At 44.7% G+C, this 15,134-nt stretch overlaps 1 protein-coding gene across 2 annotated transcripts in view; it reads right to left on the bottom strand.

Moving 5' to 3' along the window:
• The window catches only part of CLUAP1 (clusterin associated protein 1), a 56,442-nt gene extending 42,108 nt beyond the window's left edge, over positions 1-14,334 (bottom strand). For both annotated transcript variants that reach the window (XM_041406174.1, XM_041406183.1), the window contains exons 1-5: positions 14,283-14,334; positions 13,723-13,834; positions 12,379-12,463; positions 8,112-8,291; positions 6,283-6,378 (exon numbers count right to left, since the gene is read on the bottom strand). In XM_041406174.1, the coding sequence (XP_041262108.1) occupies positions 6,283-6,378; positions 8,112-8,291; positions 12,379-12,463; positions 13,723-13,834; positions 14,283-14,304 (495 nt within the window). In that variant the 5' untranslated portion in view covers positions 14,305-14,334. The remainder of the gene's footprint in view (positions 1-6,282; positions 6,379-8,111; positions 8,292-12,378; positions 12,464-13,722; positions 13,835-14,282) is intronic.
• Between the last annotated feature and the right edge of the window lie 800 nt (positions 14,335-15,134).

Raw genomic sequence — 15,134 nt, 5'->3', positions numbered from 1 at the left:
CCCTGCTCCCTGCAAACAGGGCTTTGGCAATTCCAGCTGCCCCTGCAGGCCACAAAGCTCTCCTGTAGGACTTGGTTACTCAGGGAGTTCACTCATCCACGCTGGGACCACATTTGAGCAATCCAGGACTTGGCACTATTGGAACAGGGAGGCTCATGAGGGACATTAATCCTTCTGAAGGAATCTGACCCTTCCCAACAGCCCATCTGTCCCCTCAAGACATTAAAGTCATGGCAAATGAGAATTTTTCTGCTTCCAGACTATGCTGCTTGGTTTCATGCCCATCTCAGCAGTCTCCAAAGGGTGTCCACAAAGACATTTCCCTCCTCAGCAAAGCAGAGCCTCAATCAGTGCCCCAAACCCTCAGCTATCCCAGCATGTAAAACCCATGTCACAAGGAGGTCTGGGAGAGAGAAGCAAGAGAAAACTTAATTTTTCAATGGATCAGAAAGAATCAGAAGTAACCTGCATGTGGTTCTGCTGAGGCAGGAAAGGGAACTTTAAAGCTTTTTGACAGGGATGAATTTACATTGCTCTGCTCCCTCCCTCACCAGCTCCATCCATCTTCTGGCTCTGGAGTTGATGCCACTGACTCATCCTCAGCTCACAAACCCCAGGATGTGCCTCCTGTGATCCTTCCACACCCTCAGAATCCTCACCTTTCATTTACTCTGGGAAAGGTTTGAGGACAGACTACATTGGAAAAGCTTGGATCAGTCCTCAGGACTACAGGGGGTCACTTCATGGCTCCTTGGCCAGGAGGTGGGCTGGGATGTCTCCTCCAGACTGTGGGAACATGACAAGGAACTTCTTGCTCCAGAGCAGAAGCTAAGCCTGTGAGTGAAATTCCAAATACAGGCAGCTGGAAATGGCCTTGCATGGGCACTGCTGGTTGGTTCACAAAGGAAAAAAGGGCAGGGTTGGAAGAGACCTGAAAGCTCACCTGATTCCAACGCCCTGCCATGGGCAGGGACACCTTCCACTGGACATAACCAGTCCCCAAAATGCCAGGAGAAATGTGCCAACCACTCCTTTACAGCTGATGCCATTTCTTCAAGCTAAATACTCCTGGCTTTATGAAATCTGAGAGGTTAGGCTTGGGTTAGAAGCAGGACTGTTCAAAGAAGGTCACACAAAATGATTTCTGGCTTTAAATACATACACACCACTGCATCCTGGTTAAAGCTATCTAATATTGATTCAACCCTGCATCACAGGTGCAAGGGTTAATTTTGGCTTCCCAATTTGCAATTAGCCCTCTTCTTCAGTGAGAGGTTAGGCTTGGGTTAGAAGCAGGACTGTTCAAAAAAACTGAAGCAAACCAAGTAATTCTCCAGAGTTGTGGCAATTTCAAGTTACAAATTTCCACTACAAGTTCTGTGTGTGGCAGCTCTGTAACCAAAGCCCAGGAAATGAGGGAAATTCATTTATCAGCCTCCCTCAGGCAGTGTCTCGTATCCAGAAGGAACATTTGGCAGGCGGAAAAATGTTTCGAACATTGTCAATAAAATGACTTTTTGCAGTTAAGTTCCAAAGAGCAGGGAGGATGCAGCCATCTCTGAAATCACATCTCCCTCTCCTCCCAGCAGCTGTGCTGGGAGTGGGAAGGAGGGGAAGGAAGGGCTCTCTAATCCAAAAGCTGGGAATAAAGAGATCCAAGTGAAATGTCCTTAGTGCAAGGCTTGGTGCTGAGCTAACACTGCCTCAGTTTCACAGCAGGGTCTAAATGCCTTAGGCTCTCTGAAGAGTTCAATTCCAGCCTTTCCCAGCTGAGCTGGTAACAAGATTCTCAGTGCCTCCCATCAGTCTGGGAACAAGCTGGCGCTGTGGGCATCCATAATAACAGGGAGCAGTGCCCAGAATTTATCCTCCACAGAGTGGCAAATACTTCATGTGGCTGTTAAAAGCTTTAATCTACCAAATTCAGCAATTCCTTTATTTACAGGAGTGGATACAGGGAATAAACACTTTGTTCAAGGGCACATATGGGCTAAGTGCCAAGAGGAGCATTAGGACACAAACCCACTGCATTGTCCATCTTCAGCACAAGCTAAAAGCCTTAAAAGAAAATATTATTTTCATTTTTCTTCAGTTTTACAGGGCTTCCAGCTAATTAAGAGGTAAATAAAATGAAAACAAGCCTGAGAGGTCAGAAATCTTTCTGCCTGCCAGCAGCATAGAGGCAGTTTTCCTGTGGATTTTTTTTTTTTTTTGCTCCATTATCTTCCCATGTCCAATAATTCAGCAAGTCTGAGCAGGACAGCTTCCTGACAGGCTCCTGCCAGTGTGGCCCAGGACCTCTGGCAGAAGCAGAGTGGGAGGCACTCAGAGTTAAAAACAGCCAGGAATTTTTCCTTTTGGATTTCCATTGTAGGATAATTCAAGAGAACCCTTCCTCAGCTGGGGACAACTGCCCTTGAAAGTCTCACTGGTGCTTTGTTTTGAGCTGAAGAATGATTTGGTCCAGCTCATCATCCCTCCCTTCCCCCAAAAGTTCATCTGGCCATTTCCCCCACCTTGCCATGTTTTTAGGATACAGAGCACCACTGGCTTTTCCAACATCTTTTTCCATGTATACCATGGCAGCTGTGTAGGTCCCAGACAAGGGAGTGCATAGGGAAGCAGTGCTGCATTTTGCCTGAGTGCTGACATTAATTCCCTTGCTACTTTTCTTGATTTGGAGTTTGACAGCCTTAATCACAGACTGGTATTTTCAACAACTTCTTTTCTCCATTCATTTAGTACCGTGTAGGAAGACAGAGAAAGAAATCCAAACAAAATCTCTCATCCCCCTCTCAAATCCAAATCAACCCCACCTTCCCCATGCAAAAAACTCAACATGCCTGCTTACTCTTCCAAAGGTAACTGTAAATATTCTGAAAATTAAAGCCACATAGTAATGAAATGCAGAGAAAGTGCCCCTGGCAGGAAAGGAAACAATAAAGATGAAGATGTATTTCTCCAGGCATGGAATTTGCATAGAATTGGCTTTTCATTTAGGGATCTCACTGCGTGGTACCAAGCTCATTCATCAGCTCCACTAAACTCTACAAATCCCAGCTGCAATTTCTGTGCTCCAGGATTGGACCAGCAAGACTGGAAGCTGCAAATTACCTTCCAAATGTAATGCTTAAATTTGTTTTTAAATAAAAATTCTGCGTCTCCAGCACTGCCACAAGACACCAATAACCTGTAGTGTGCTCATCCACAGCTGGGCTAGAAACAGCACAGCTTCCACAGAACTCAGTAATTATATCTGGGATTTTCATCTGACAATCCAGCTTTGGGGGTTGTTTGGGATTTTTTCTCCCACATAACAACACCATAGTCTGAATTCAGCAAACCCTGTAGGTTTTGTTTCTTCCTCTGTTGTTAATGAAAGATTATTTTTTAGCAATACAGATTAATTTGGGAAGCAGTTTAAATATACAGAACTGTATATTCAGTCAGAGAATAAGGTATTTGCAAAGGCTTCAGAAATGCACAGAACCATATTTCCAAGAAATCAGACCTCAACTCTTCCACAAAAATATGTACATACATTTACAGCACTCTCTACCTCCAATAAATCTAACAGAACCATTCCCCTAAACGCTTCTCTAGCTGAAATTTGTTTTCATTCAGAAAGTAATTTATTAAAAAAAGTGTTTCATGACTAGGAGCAATGAAATTTATCTAATGTATGAAGTTTTTCTACACAGTTTCTATACAAATTATGTACAAAAAGACTCCAACATAGAAGGTAAAGGTTGTGGAGCAAATTAGAGTCAACATTTCCAAAGGAAATAATGAGTTTTACTTCACTTTTCCCCAGCGATCTTTCCCCAAAAGCTGCTCAGACTGTGAAAACAGATCAAGTCAACCCATTAGTGCCAAATGCTGGCATTTCCTTTATAGTTCCTGGAAAATGAAGCCATCTTCACTTAGGCTAGAAATAAGATTTATCATCAGCCTGTTGAAGCTTAGGTAGGAAGAGCTTTAATTTAAATATTTGGAAATGAATGGATTGGAAAAATAAAGAGAAGAGAGGTTTAGGGAACATAAAACTCCCATGTTTTCAAATTCCTTTAAACACTATGGCAGCTGTTGATAGATTTTAGCACATGCAACAGATTTAAGGAGATAAAATGGAATAAAATGGAATAAACCACTCTGCTCCCCTGCCCTCCAACAGCACAAACCCTCTGGCAGTGCCAATTAGTGTGAGCATTAATTAGCCAGGCACTGCCAGAAGAAAATAACCAATGGAAATCAATAATTAAAAAGCAGTAAAAGTAATCTTGGTTTAATGGCAACTAATTTGGTGTCTACCAGCAAAGCTCTACTCACCCAAAGCCAGAATGAGCTTCAATTCTTTGCCACCTGGAATGGGGTGGGAAGGGCAGGATGCCATTCCTGAGTCTCCTGAGCCCTTCCCCATGAAGGATCCAGGGAGGATGTGGCAGAGGAGGAAGGGCAATTCCTGCCTGCCCTCAGCACTGACAAGAAGCCCACACCCAAAGTGAGGGAAAAACCCAGCAGCATCTGGCTCTAAGCCTCTCCTGGGATGGGCAAATTTCATACTTCAGGTGAAAGACAGACTTGGGGGCTGATAATTAAAAAGTAAAAATTTCACGGCCAAACTGGTTCCTGCAATCTCCTGACTTTTATTCTGAAACCTGTTTGCTTTGCTACACACTCAAGTCTCGAGTTTGTTGCATGTACCAAACTTGACTTTAACAGGCCAGACAAAAATGGGACCTTCAGGTTTAACAGATCACCAAAAAACCCTGGAACCAGCCCCAAATCACAAGGAACAGAGCCCAAAAGCATTTTCTGCAGCTCTCTGGAGGCTGTCCCTGTGCTGTCACTGTCACCTGCTGCCTTTAGGCCATGCACTCAGAGCTAATGGCACAGAAGGTCACCTTTCTCAGAACAGCATTTCCTAGGGACAAGAAGTTCCATCTGCCAAACCTTTGTGCAAAACACAGCCTGTGCACCCGGACAGGATCAGCTGGCCCCACCTTGTGCGCTCAGCCACAAGGAACACGCGCTCACTGCTCTCTCTAAGAAATCCAATCCTTTCAGAAATGGCACCTCTAAGCAGGCTCCCACTCCAGAGCTCTTAATGGCCCCACTAAGAAGTGCCTGCACTGAAGCACATGCTCATCTCCTCATTTTTCAGCTCTTGCTTTCAGCACACTCCACTTGTGCCTGGCCCTATTCCAGGGCGCAGTTCTAAACTCGGTGTCCTCAAAGCCTTGATTTCAAGTGACTAAACAACCCCCAATTCAAACCAATGCTTGAGTACTTTTAAAAATGCCTAAACTGGTCTACATTTGACTTTTAGAAGAGTTACAGGGATGTTGTACTCAGAGCAAAAGGGTCCAAATCTCCACTAAAGCAAATATTAACACATCACACAGCAGCTCTGTGAAAACTCCTCCAAAGCCAAGAAATTAGGCAGAGTGCAAGAGGAGAAGCAACTGATTAACAGTTCTGTGACACTGCTGCATGTTGAGTTAAACTGGATTATCACTTCTCCCTCTCTTTTGAAGTATTAACACCCTGCACACCACAGTGATGTATGGATCCAGCAGGAAAGGCAGTGTTCCATGGAGGAGCTTCCCAGGGCATCAGCCAGCCTTGGAAACACCTGTACTCCATCAAACAAGGATCTGGGAGCATTAATTGTGGAGGCTCAGAGTTTACAGCTCTGAAAGGTGCACTCCCTCCAGCTCAGACATCTGAACATTTCCAACACCATGCAGGGTCTCCCTCCTTTAAAGTCCCTTTTCAGAAAATGAAGAACCTCCAGCACTGCAGATAAAGGCACCGAAGAAAATAATGGCAAGACTTCCTGGCAGTGTGCACTGACTTCACACAACAGCTTTTGATTTCCATTCTCCTCAGCTAAGCTGAAGAACATGTACCCTGCAGGCTCTGATGCCTCCAGCTCCTGCCACAGAAATAATGAGCCTTGCCCTTGGAAAACTAACAGAACTCATAATTTATCTGTTAGAATATCCATCCCCAGCACCACAGCCTGCACATGTATTTCCAAACAGGGAGTATTTCAGCTTTCTGCTGAAGAGAAAATGCCAGGCTGCTGTCTCAGGCTGCCTGCAGTCCAGCCATGAACAGCAGTAGGAAGAAAATGCAAACTATCAGGCCCATTCCTTCAAACTCATGGAATATTCATGTCAGATGCAAACATTAATAAGAACTGAGACGTTTTTCCCTTTTTTCATTTGAGACACCATGTCAACACAAGTTTTTCCATGCTCTCCAGCACGTACTTACCCTCAGCTCCACCTCTTTGCCAAGTAAGTCATACAGGACTGCTCCTTTGGAGGTGATTTCAGAAGCAAGCTGTCTGGCTGCCTTCAAGTCAGCAATCTGGGAACACAGCAACAGCACTGAATAGCAAGAGAATGCCCAACATCACAAAGAATATCCATGGCATTTCTCGTTCTGATGACAAAATTGCACTGGAGGTCTAAACTCTGCCAGACATTGTACACCAGAATCAGAATGGACAGAGTCTGTCTTGGCTTTGAAACAGTCCAGGTGAGGCTCTGTCAGGTACAGGTTTCTGAGAGAAACCCCCAAATACTTTAGGCCAAGGAAAAAAACCCCACAAATCTCCTCAGAACAGTGGCTCAGCCAGCTGTTGGTTCATGTGCTGCCCAGGACAAAGAGAAACATCACCTTTTTCATAAGCAGAAGTAAAAACTTCATATAGCAAAAGGAATGGGACCAGTCTGCAATGGAAGTAATGAACTTTTGAGCATCTACCAAGTGGTTTTTTGTTATTTTTTTTAGAGAGACCCAGCAGACTTACAGAGAGGAGAATCACTTCTGGGTCTGCCATTTTCTCAAGAATCACAGGAACAGACTCATACAATGGTTTGTGTGGGAAGAGACCCTAAAGCCCACCCAGTTCCACTCCTGCCATGGGCAGGGACATCTTCCACAGAAGTAGTAACAGAGATTCCTCTTATTTAGCAAAGTGCTGGGTATATTTTTTGTTTTATTGTAATATTTACAGAAGGTGTTTTTAAAATACCAAGAGAGTTTTTATTTTAAGGGCTCCAACAGCTTTGATGCCTGTTAGGGTCACAGGAAGATTTCCCTTTCTTTCAATGCAAATGGGTTGAAAATCAACTTTCAGTCAGTATTTTGCAAGATCCTCCTGTTGCAAAAGTTTAGTAGGTAGAAAATAATCTTTACTCCAGCCTACTCCAATATTTCTATGGTGTCAACAGGATTTTAATACAAAGAGAACCAGTTTTGTGCCACCGTTGCCTTGTGTCCTAGATTGCCATGCAATATGTATTCTATTTACCATCTGTTAGAGGTGTGGCAGCTGTCTTCTGTTAAGTGGGCAGTTTTCCTGATCTCTTCCACAACCACTCCCCCCTCCCGGGAGACATCTGCTGATAACAGGCCATCGAATGGCACTGCATGACTGAGAAGAACTACAGCATCCCACTGGGAAATGCCCTGCCCAGAGGGAGGAGCCAAGCATTCCCAATGGGATAGAACCTGACATCTTGGATTTCCACTGGATTCCCAGAGGAACAGCTGCCTCTTCCACTGGATCTTCAGAGGAAGACTACACCCTTTTCTACAGGGTCACTGTTCCAACAGAACCACCCCTGACACTCCAGGAGGACTGCAGCCACAATTCCAACTGGACTGCTACCAGCACCCTGACCAACAGGGTGTCAGGTTGTGTTCTGACTCTGTCAGTGTTTCTTTGATTTCCTGCATTGGTTTTTTTTTTTGTTTTGTTTTTTTTTTTTAATTTCCTAATAAAAGAACTGTTATTTTTGCTCCCATATTTTTGCCTGAGAGCCCCTTAATTTCAAATTTATAACAAATCGAAGGGAGGGGGTTTACAGTTTCCAGTTCAGGGGAGGCTCCTGCCTTCCTTAGCAGACACCTGTCTTTCCAAACCAAGATACCTTGTATTATGCATCTGGTTGAGAATTCAGAGATTAAAACAAATCACAGACTCACATAACCCCACTTCCTGAAAGTCTGACTTAAAACCCTGCCTCGCCAGAACATTCTCCACTTAAAGATGAGTTTTCCCAGGTGAACACAAGAGTGGCAGCTCTGCTTACTTTTGAGCCCAGATCAAACTTGAACTTGGTGCTGTCCTCCTCGGGGAGGTGTGCATGCTCCCCTCCCTGGGTGTTCATGGCCCCGTAGAGCACCGAGGTGATCTTGAGCAGCTCCTTCACGGCGTGGCCATCGGCCTGGTACAGCTTCTTGGTGTTCAGCTTGATGTGAGCCTTGGTAGCCTTGGGCAGGAAAGAAACAATTCAGCAGTCACAAGGAACAAAATCCTCAGTTATCTGCACTCAAAGCTCTTTTTGGGGGCACCAGGCTCTGCTGTACAGAATAATTCCTCCTGTTTAGACCCCCAGTTTGCCTCATCATAATACTGGTATTTCTAGAAGAAATTTTTCTGAAAGCTATGCTCTTTCTGCATGTCAGAACATTTGCAGAAAAACCCTCAAACTATTATCATTTCTTCCCTGAATAAAGATCAGCAAAAACCCTATGCACCATTTAAATTCAAATTAAGTTTAAGTGGAAAGTAAGTGCTGCCCAGGTCTTGTGATGATGCTGCACAGAGGTAAATTTCACACTTAATGAGTTGCAAGAATGAGATCAGTTATCCTAATTTAACTGTCTTCTCTTCCAGCAGCACCTTCCAAATGTTTTACTGCTCCTCTCAATTTTTTTCCCTGCTATGATATTAGTGATTTTATTCCCTTGCCTTCCATCTCTGAAAGGTAAAGACAGAACAATAAGGGAAAAAATACTGAAAATTCTAATATTATCTTTTTGTGCTTCAAAATAATAACGGGGGGAAATTACTATCTGCCACAGAAAGGACACAAATGTTGTTCCTGAAATTCCTAGTAAATTCATATTATAAATGAATAGCCTCAAGGAGCCAACCACAAATTTCAGATTAAACTTTGAGGGAGTCTGTGGTGGCATAACTAAACAAGGAGGCAAAAAAAAAAATTGACCACCATCTATGGATCCAAAAACGAAGCTTAAAAATGACACATGAAGCACAAAAGTGACTTAACTTCTTCTTTTCAGTATATTTTTAAGATGAAACTGCTGCTGAAATGTTTCTCCTTTGAGAATGCTGTAGCAGATAGAGCCCATCCATGAGTCACTGGTGGTATTACACAGCTTTGGTTTTACACTGCTCCTGGAATGAATTCTCATTCCCTCAGGCTCTGGCAGAGCAGGATCTTCAAGCTGGGGGAAGAGACTCAGACATTGTAATATTTGGTAAAATACAATTATAAGCTCTGCATTGAGCTTCACTGAATAATGGACTGAAGGAAAAAATCCTTTGCAACTAAAGAGAGAAAGCACCACACTACAAACCATGGATGTGGCTCCAGCTTTTCCAAAGAAACAAGGCAAATGGATGCTGGCCCATGCTTATTCAGATGTATTTTGTCAAGATTTTGTGACTTTAAAATGAGATTTTAATTCCCAATAAATATTTTCCTCTTGCCTCTCTCATCCCAAAATCTCAACCCAGCAGAGGAAAATGACTCTCTGTATCTGTCTGCAGAGACAGGACCCAGGGAATGGCTGGAGCTGTGTTAGGAGAGGGTCAGGCTGGATCTCAGGAAAAGCTCCTTCCCCCAGAGGGTGGTGAGACACTGAACAGGCTCCCCAGGCAACGGGTACAGCCCCAGGGCTGCCAGAGCTCAAAGTCCCAACTCAGGATCTTCTGTGGCTCCTGAAAACTGAAGCCCAAAGTTCCAGAACAGGCTCCTGATGTTGTGCACCTGAGCCAGGGGAATACAAGACTCACAGTACAAAATATCACAAATTGCTTTTGAAATGCTGGTCTCAGAATGACCTCAAATGAGCCAAGACACAAAGCACACAAAGTGAAAAGCCAGGTATGTTCACCTCCCTTCCCTTGCAGTAGAAGCAATCTAACAAATTAATTGCAGAAACAGCAAGTATTCCATTATAGGAGAAGTGGTCATTAAATTGGCAGACTCTGTTAAACATCCTCTATCCAAAGGGGACTGATGCACTAAATTATAAAGGATGTTTTTAGAGACACAAGTTCCAATTTCAGCTTCATTCACCCTCAAGAGAGTAAAATCAATGTCTAGTAAGAGGAAAAAAAAAAGTTTTTCATTCAAAGGCTACTCAAAAAGAGAGAAAAAATACACAGAGAAGTAGATATATATTTTTCAGACTGGCACAATGGCACTGTGGAGTCAACTCCATGTTGACAACTTCATGTTTGGAAAGTCACCTCCATCACTTCATCTTTGAAACACCTATTTGATTAGTTGTTTTCTTATACAACATTTCTAGTTCTACAGAACCATTAAAAACCACAGCTATTTATTCTGAAGATCAGACGGTTAAAATGCTGACAAAAATATAAACATTCAGCAAGATCAGCAGCCACAGCCAGAAAATTTGCTTAAGTTCACAATCTGCTTTATTAATATCATGAAGTCAAATTTTCTGTGATGTCGGACTCTTGCAAAGGTTTTGTGCCCTTGGGTTGCTGAGTTTGTTTTCATGAATGGACTTCTATGAGATGAACTCATTGGAGGCTTTTTGTTGCACTCTACCTCAAATTTGGATCAAAGTGGGCTTAGGCAGGAGCCAGGTATTGAGCCCCACTGATCAGGGCAGCTCTAAGGGGGGAATTGATTAAAAACCCACCTAAGGCAACCTTGCAGGCACTTCAGAACTTTGGGGTCTGGGAAGGGACTTTTGGTAAGTTCTCAAACTGCCAGGAACACAGAGCAGTAGTTAATTTGTGTGGAAAATTAACACCTCCTCAGTCCTTGTTCAGTAAAGCAGAGCAAAGCTGCAGCTCCATTCCCTGGTGATGGATCTGTCCTGACATTCTCTGCTGAGACAATTCTGTCTCCATCACATCTCCCATCTGCCCACGGATGCATAAAGCCATTAACTTCTGGGGAAGGTAATTGTGGATTGCATGGACAGTGAATTATTAAGGAAATGTCTACAAGCTTCTCTCATCCTGAAAATGCTGAAAACCTACAATAATCCCCACACTAACTTCTAATATTAACTGAGGCTAAGCACAGCATGACTAAAGTAATTTCCATTAATTTAATTTTCTGAATCATATTATGTAATTCTCTAAAACCCTTGGGATTTCTGACATGAAATCAGCTATTGAAAAGCATCACATTATTTCTGCTTCCAAACTTGTGCTTGGAGGGGGAAACCCTTCCAAATAAAACAGACCTGTTCACTCCATCTCATGATGCTCCAGGGCTCAAAAGTACATTCTAATATGTACAGGGATGTGCCCTGCTCTGAACATGGCAAAATTAAGAATTAAGAGAATTTATGGTGCACACTATTCACAAATGACAAGGGAAATATTGTTAAAATGACATTTTAATACATTTTAAATTTTTTTAAAGTATTGCAATTCATCTTTGGTATCAGCATAAAAACTTCCATTGCTTCCAGATCCACCCACAGCCACAGAAAGTTCTTTTCACATAATGAAGAGTGTTAATCTAAGTGTGTGATAACATCAAAGGCTCACACTGCTTCCAAATAACATGAATTTTATGAAGGATGATGTTATTTTATTCCAAAAGACTAAAAAATTTGATGGTCCAATCCAAATATGCTCATGCATAAAAAAATTCATCTGAGAAAAAACCACGTGCCTTGATCTATGGGAGATCTCATAGACCCAAAATATGATTCTATATCATAATGAAAACACCAGAAATTATGAAAATTCAAGCACAGAAAAGATTCAGGCCTCCAAAGTTAGCAATAATCAAGGTGGGATCTATTCTAAAACAATTTAAATGGTTTAAAAACATTTCCCATCTACAGCTGTGTCTTCCACTGTTACCTTTTATAAATTAGGAGAGATGAGGAGGAATATTGGTTTAGATCCCAATATTGTATTCAGATCCCAATGTTGTATTTAGATCCCAACATTGTATTTAGATCCCTGCTCTGGAGAGGGAAGTACAGAATGTCAGTAACAGCATGCCCTGGTCTCTTCAAATTTCCAGCAGCACAAGACACAGGATCACAGAATCATGGCATGGCTTGGGTTGGAAGGGACCTCAAAACTCATCCTGTCCCAGCCCTGCCATGGCAGGGACACCTCCCACTGTCCCAGGCTGCTCCAAACCCTGTCCAGCCTGGCCTTGGGCACTGCCAGGGATAAAGCAGCACCAGAATGCAACACAAACTCAACTTCCCTTGCAGGGAAGCTCTGTGGGGTTAAGAGAAAAGCTCTAAAGCTGCCATGGAGCCAGGATTTCAGAATTTCAGGACTTCAGCCCAAGCACAGCTCCTGGGCAGACTCACCATGAACTGAGCCACGGCCTTGATGAAGAAAACCCGGTCCTGCTCTGTCTCCACATCCCCAGGAATGTCACTCTGAGGTTCATACCTGTGCAAACAACAGCTGGAGATCAAAACAAGGTTCTGGCAACATTAAAGAGCCTGCTTCATCTGTGAGGCAAAAATCAAACACAAAGTAAGCACAGACATGACTGGAGAATAAATGTGTAAATAAATTCCTACTGCAGACTGGGGCATCCAGAGCCTGGAGTGCACACAGGGGGTTTGTACAAACTGCAGGAGCTGTAAAACCTGACACACTGCACAAGTTCATGGCCAGACATCATTTCAAACACTCTCCTTTCACAAGTAAAGGAAACTTAAGGGAAAATAAACTGAAATCTGTGAAATGCTTAAAAAACCCATCAGTGAGATGCAGAAACTTTTAGAAGTGGCCAGTCTTCAGGAACCAAGGAAGAATAAAAGGAAATTCAGTAATTTGGACCCTCCGTGTAACAGCAGCATTTTAAAGACTATTTAGGCAACTTAGTCCAAGTAGTTCTGAATGGTTGTGAGTATATCCCAATTTCATTACAACTGCAAGAGTATTCAGCAAATTTCTAACAACTAAATGGATATTAATTATTAATCCAGGCCAAAAAATAGCAATCAGGCAAACTAGTTAATGTTGGATTCAATTATAATGTTCTACCTTATAATCTTTAAAAAAAACTCTTAATTTTGCACTTAAGTGGGAGAGAGAAGGTAACGTATAATTCAAATAACACTTCAAGATCCAGAAATATTTAACCAAAGTCTGTCAATGGCTTAAGTGGGTGTAAAACTGCAACTGGATAGTAGAAGATTAGAACCAGACCATTTTATTTCTTTTAAACATGTGGATAGAGGACAATACCAGGCTGTAGCAACAAGGCAAGAACTGGCTGAGTTTTGGTGAAGTTCCCACAACAGATCACCCTGTTTGGACAAAAGGTCAGACATGGACAGGATGGCTGTGGAGTTTGGAGAACATGTGAGAGAGATAAGGCTACTTTTGAATGAGTGTGTCCACAAACCTCTGCCAGCATTGAGTCACTAGGTTTGCTACTGCAGACTCCATCATGACGCTAAAAACCTGCAAACTACATTTCTATCTGGTATTTAGAACAGCAGAGCTCAAAGAATGATTAAATATCACTGAATTCCCTAATTTCTCAGCACACCATCAGTTCCCAAGCACACTCCCCAGATCACAGCATCAACCCAAAATTTGTTTGCCTCATCACCAACCTTTTCACCAGCCACAGCAGCACTTCTGACACACTCCCCAGATCACAGCATCAGCCCAAAATTTGCCTCATCACCAACCTTTTCACCAGCCACAGCAGCACTTCTGACACAAGCATGAAGTTTGGGGTGTGGAAATTCTCCATGGATATGAGTCGAGGATACCCCAGCGCCCTCATCATCTCAGTAAAATCTGAAATATGAGGAAGAGCAGGGATTTCTTATTTTATAGCCAATAAGGGCTTTGCCAAGATTGCCATCTCCCACAGAGTGCTGCTTAGTTACCACGCGATATACCCAGTGTAAAGCCTGTTAAAAAAATTAAACCTCAATAATTAACATAGATCATATCATTTCAACAGAAAACACGCCCAAGTGAAAAGAGGCGTTTTTAACGGGATTCACTGAGCCGAAGCAGCGCAGACACAGCGCTCAGCTGTGGGGGAATCCCGCCCGTGCAGGGCTGCGCCACCCCGGCAGCGGGGACCCCTCCCCGGCTCAGCGCTGCATCCCCCGCGGCGCCGCCCACCGGCAGCTCCGCGTGCGGCCGAGCGGAGCAGCGGGGAGGCGCAGCCGGGGGTGCCGCGTCCCGTCCCGTCCCGTCCCGTCCCGCCCGGCCCCGCCGCCCCGGCCGCGCTCACTGCGGAGGTCGCGGAACGACATCGCCGGCACCCGCGGCCAACGCGGCTCCGAGGCAACGCGCTACCGGCGCTACGGCAGCGCGGCGGGGCCAAACCCCGCGGGAGGCGAAATGTGCGGCGGGCAGGACGCGGAATGGCGGCATAAACTGGGGGGAAAGAGCGCGCTGAGATCAGCGAGTCAGCCTGCGAGCGATCGCCACCGTGGCAACCAGACCAGAGTACTGAGTGCCATGTCCAGGCTTTCCTTAAGCACCTCCTGCCAAAGCGAATCCAGCACATGCATGGGCAGCCCATTCTAATATCTCATCATCCTTTCAGGGAAGAAATTCTTCCTAGTGTCCAATATAAACCTCGCTTGGCGCACTTAAAACTGTATCTTCTTGTCCTGTCCCTTGTTCCCTGGAAGCAGAGCCAGCTCCCCCGGCTGTACCCTCCTGGCACGGAGGAACCGAGAGAGAGGTGTCCCTGTCCCACCACACCTCCTCCAGGATGAGCCCCCCAGGCTCCTTCAGCCCCTCCAAAAAGGACATGTGCTCCACACCCTTCCCCAGCTCCCTTCCCTTCCCTGCACCCCCTCCAGCCCCTCAGTGTCCCCGCACAATTGAGGGGCGCACAACTGGACACAGCACTGGAACTGTGGCACCCCCAGTGCCCAGCACAGGGCCACAAGCCCTGCCCGGCTCATGCCGGCCATTCCGTGTCTCCGCCCTGGCTTTGCTCCCGCGGCCTCGGCGGGGTCCGGCCTCCCCCGTGGGCTGCGGGGCTGTGGGGAGAGGCTGCCCCGACCCGCCCTGGCTCTGCCCCGGGGTCCGGCCTCCCCCGTGGGCTGCGGGGCTGTGGGGAGAGGCTGCC

The sequence above is a fragment of the Onychostruthus taczanowskii genome, unplaced genomic scaffold (genome assembly GCF_017590055.1).
Source record: "Onychostruthus taczanowskii isolate IOZ18803 unplaced genomic scaffold, ASM1759005v1 scaffold10, whole genome shotgun sequence".
NCBI lineage: Eukaryota > Metazoa > Chordata > Aves > Passeriformes > Passeridae > Onychostruthus > Onychostruthus taczanowskii.
Note: the sequence above shows the minus strand (reverse complement) of the source record. Positions and strands in the feature narration are given on the sequence as shown.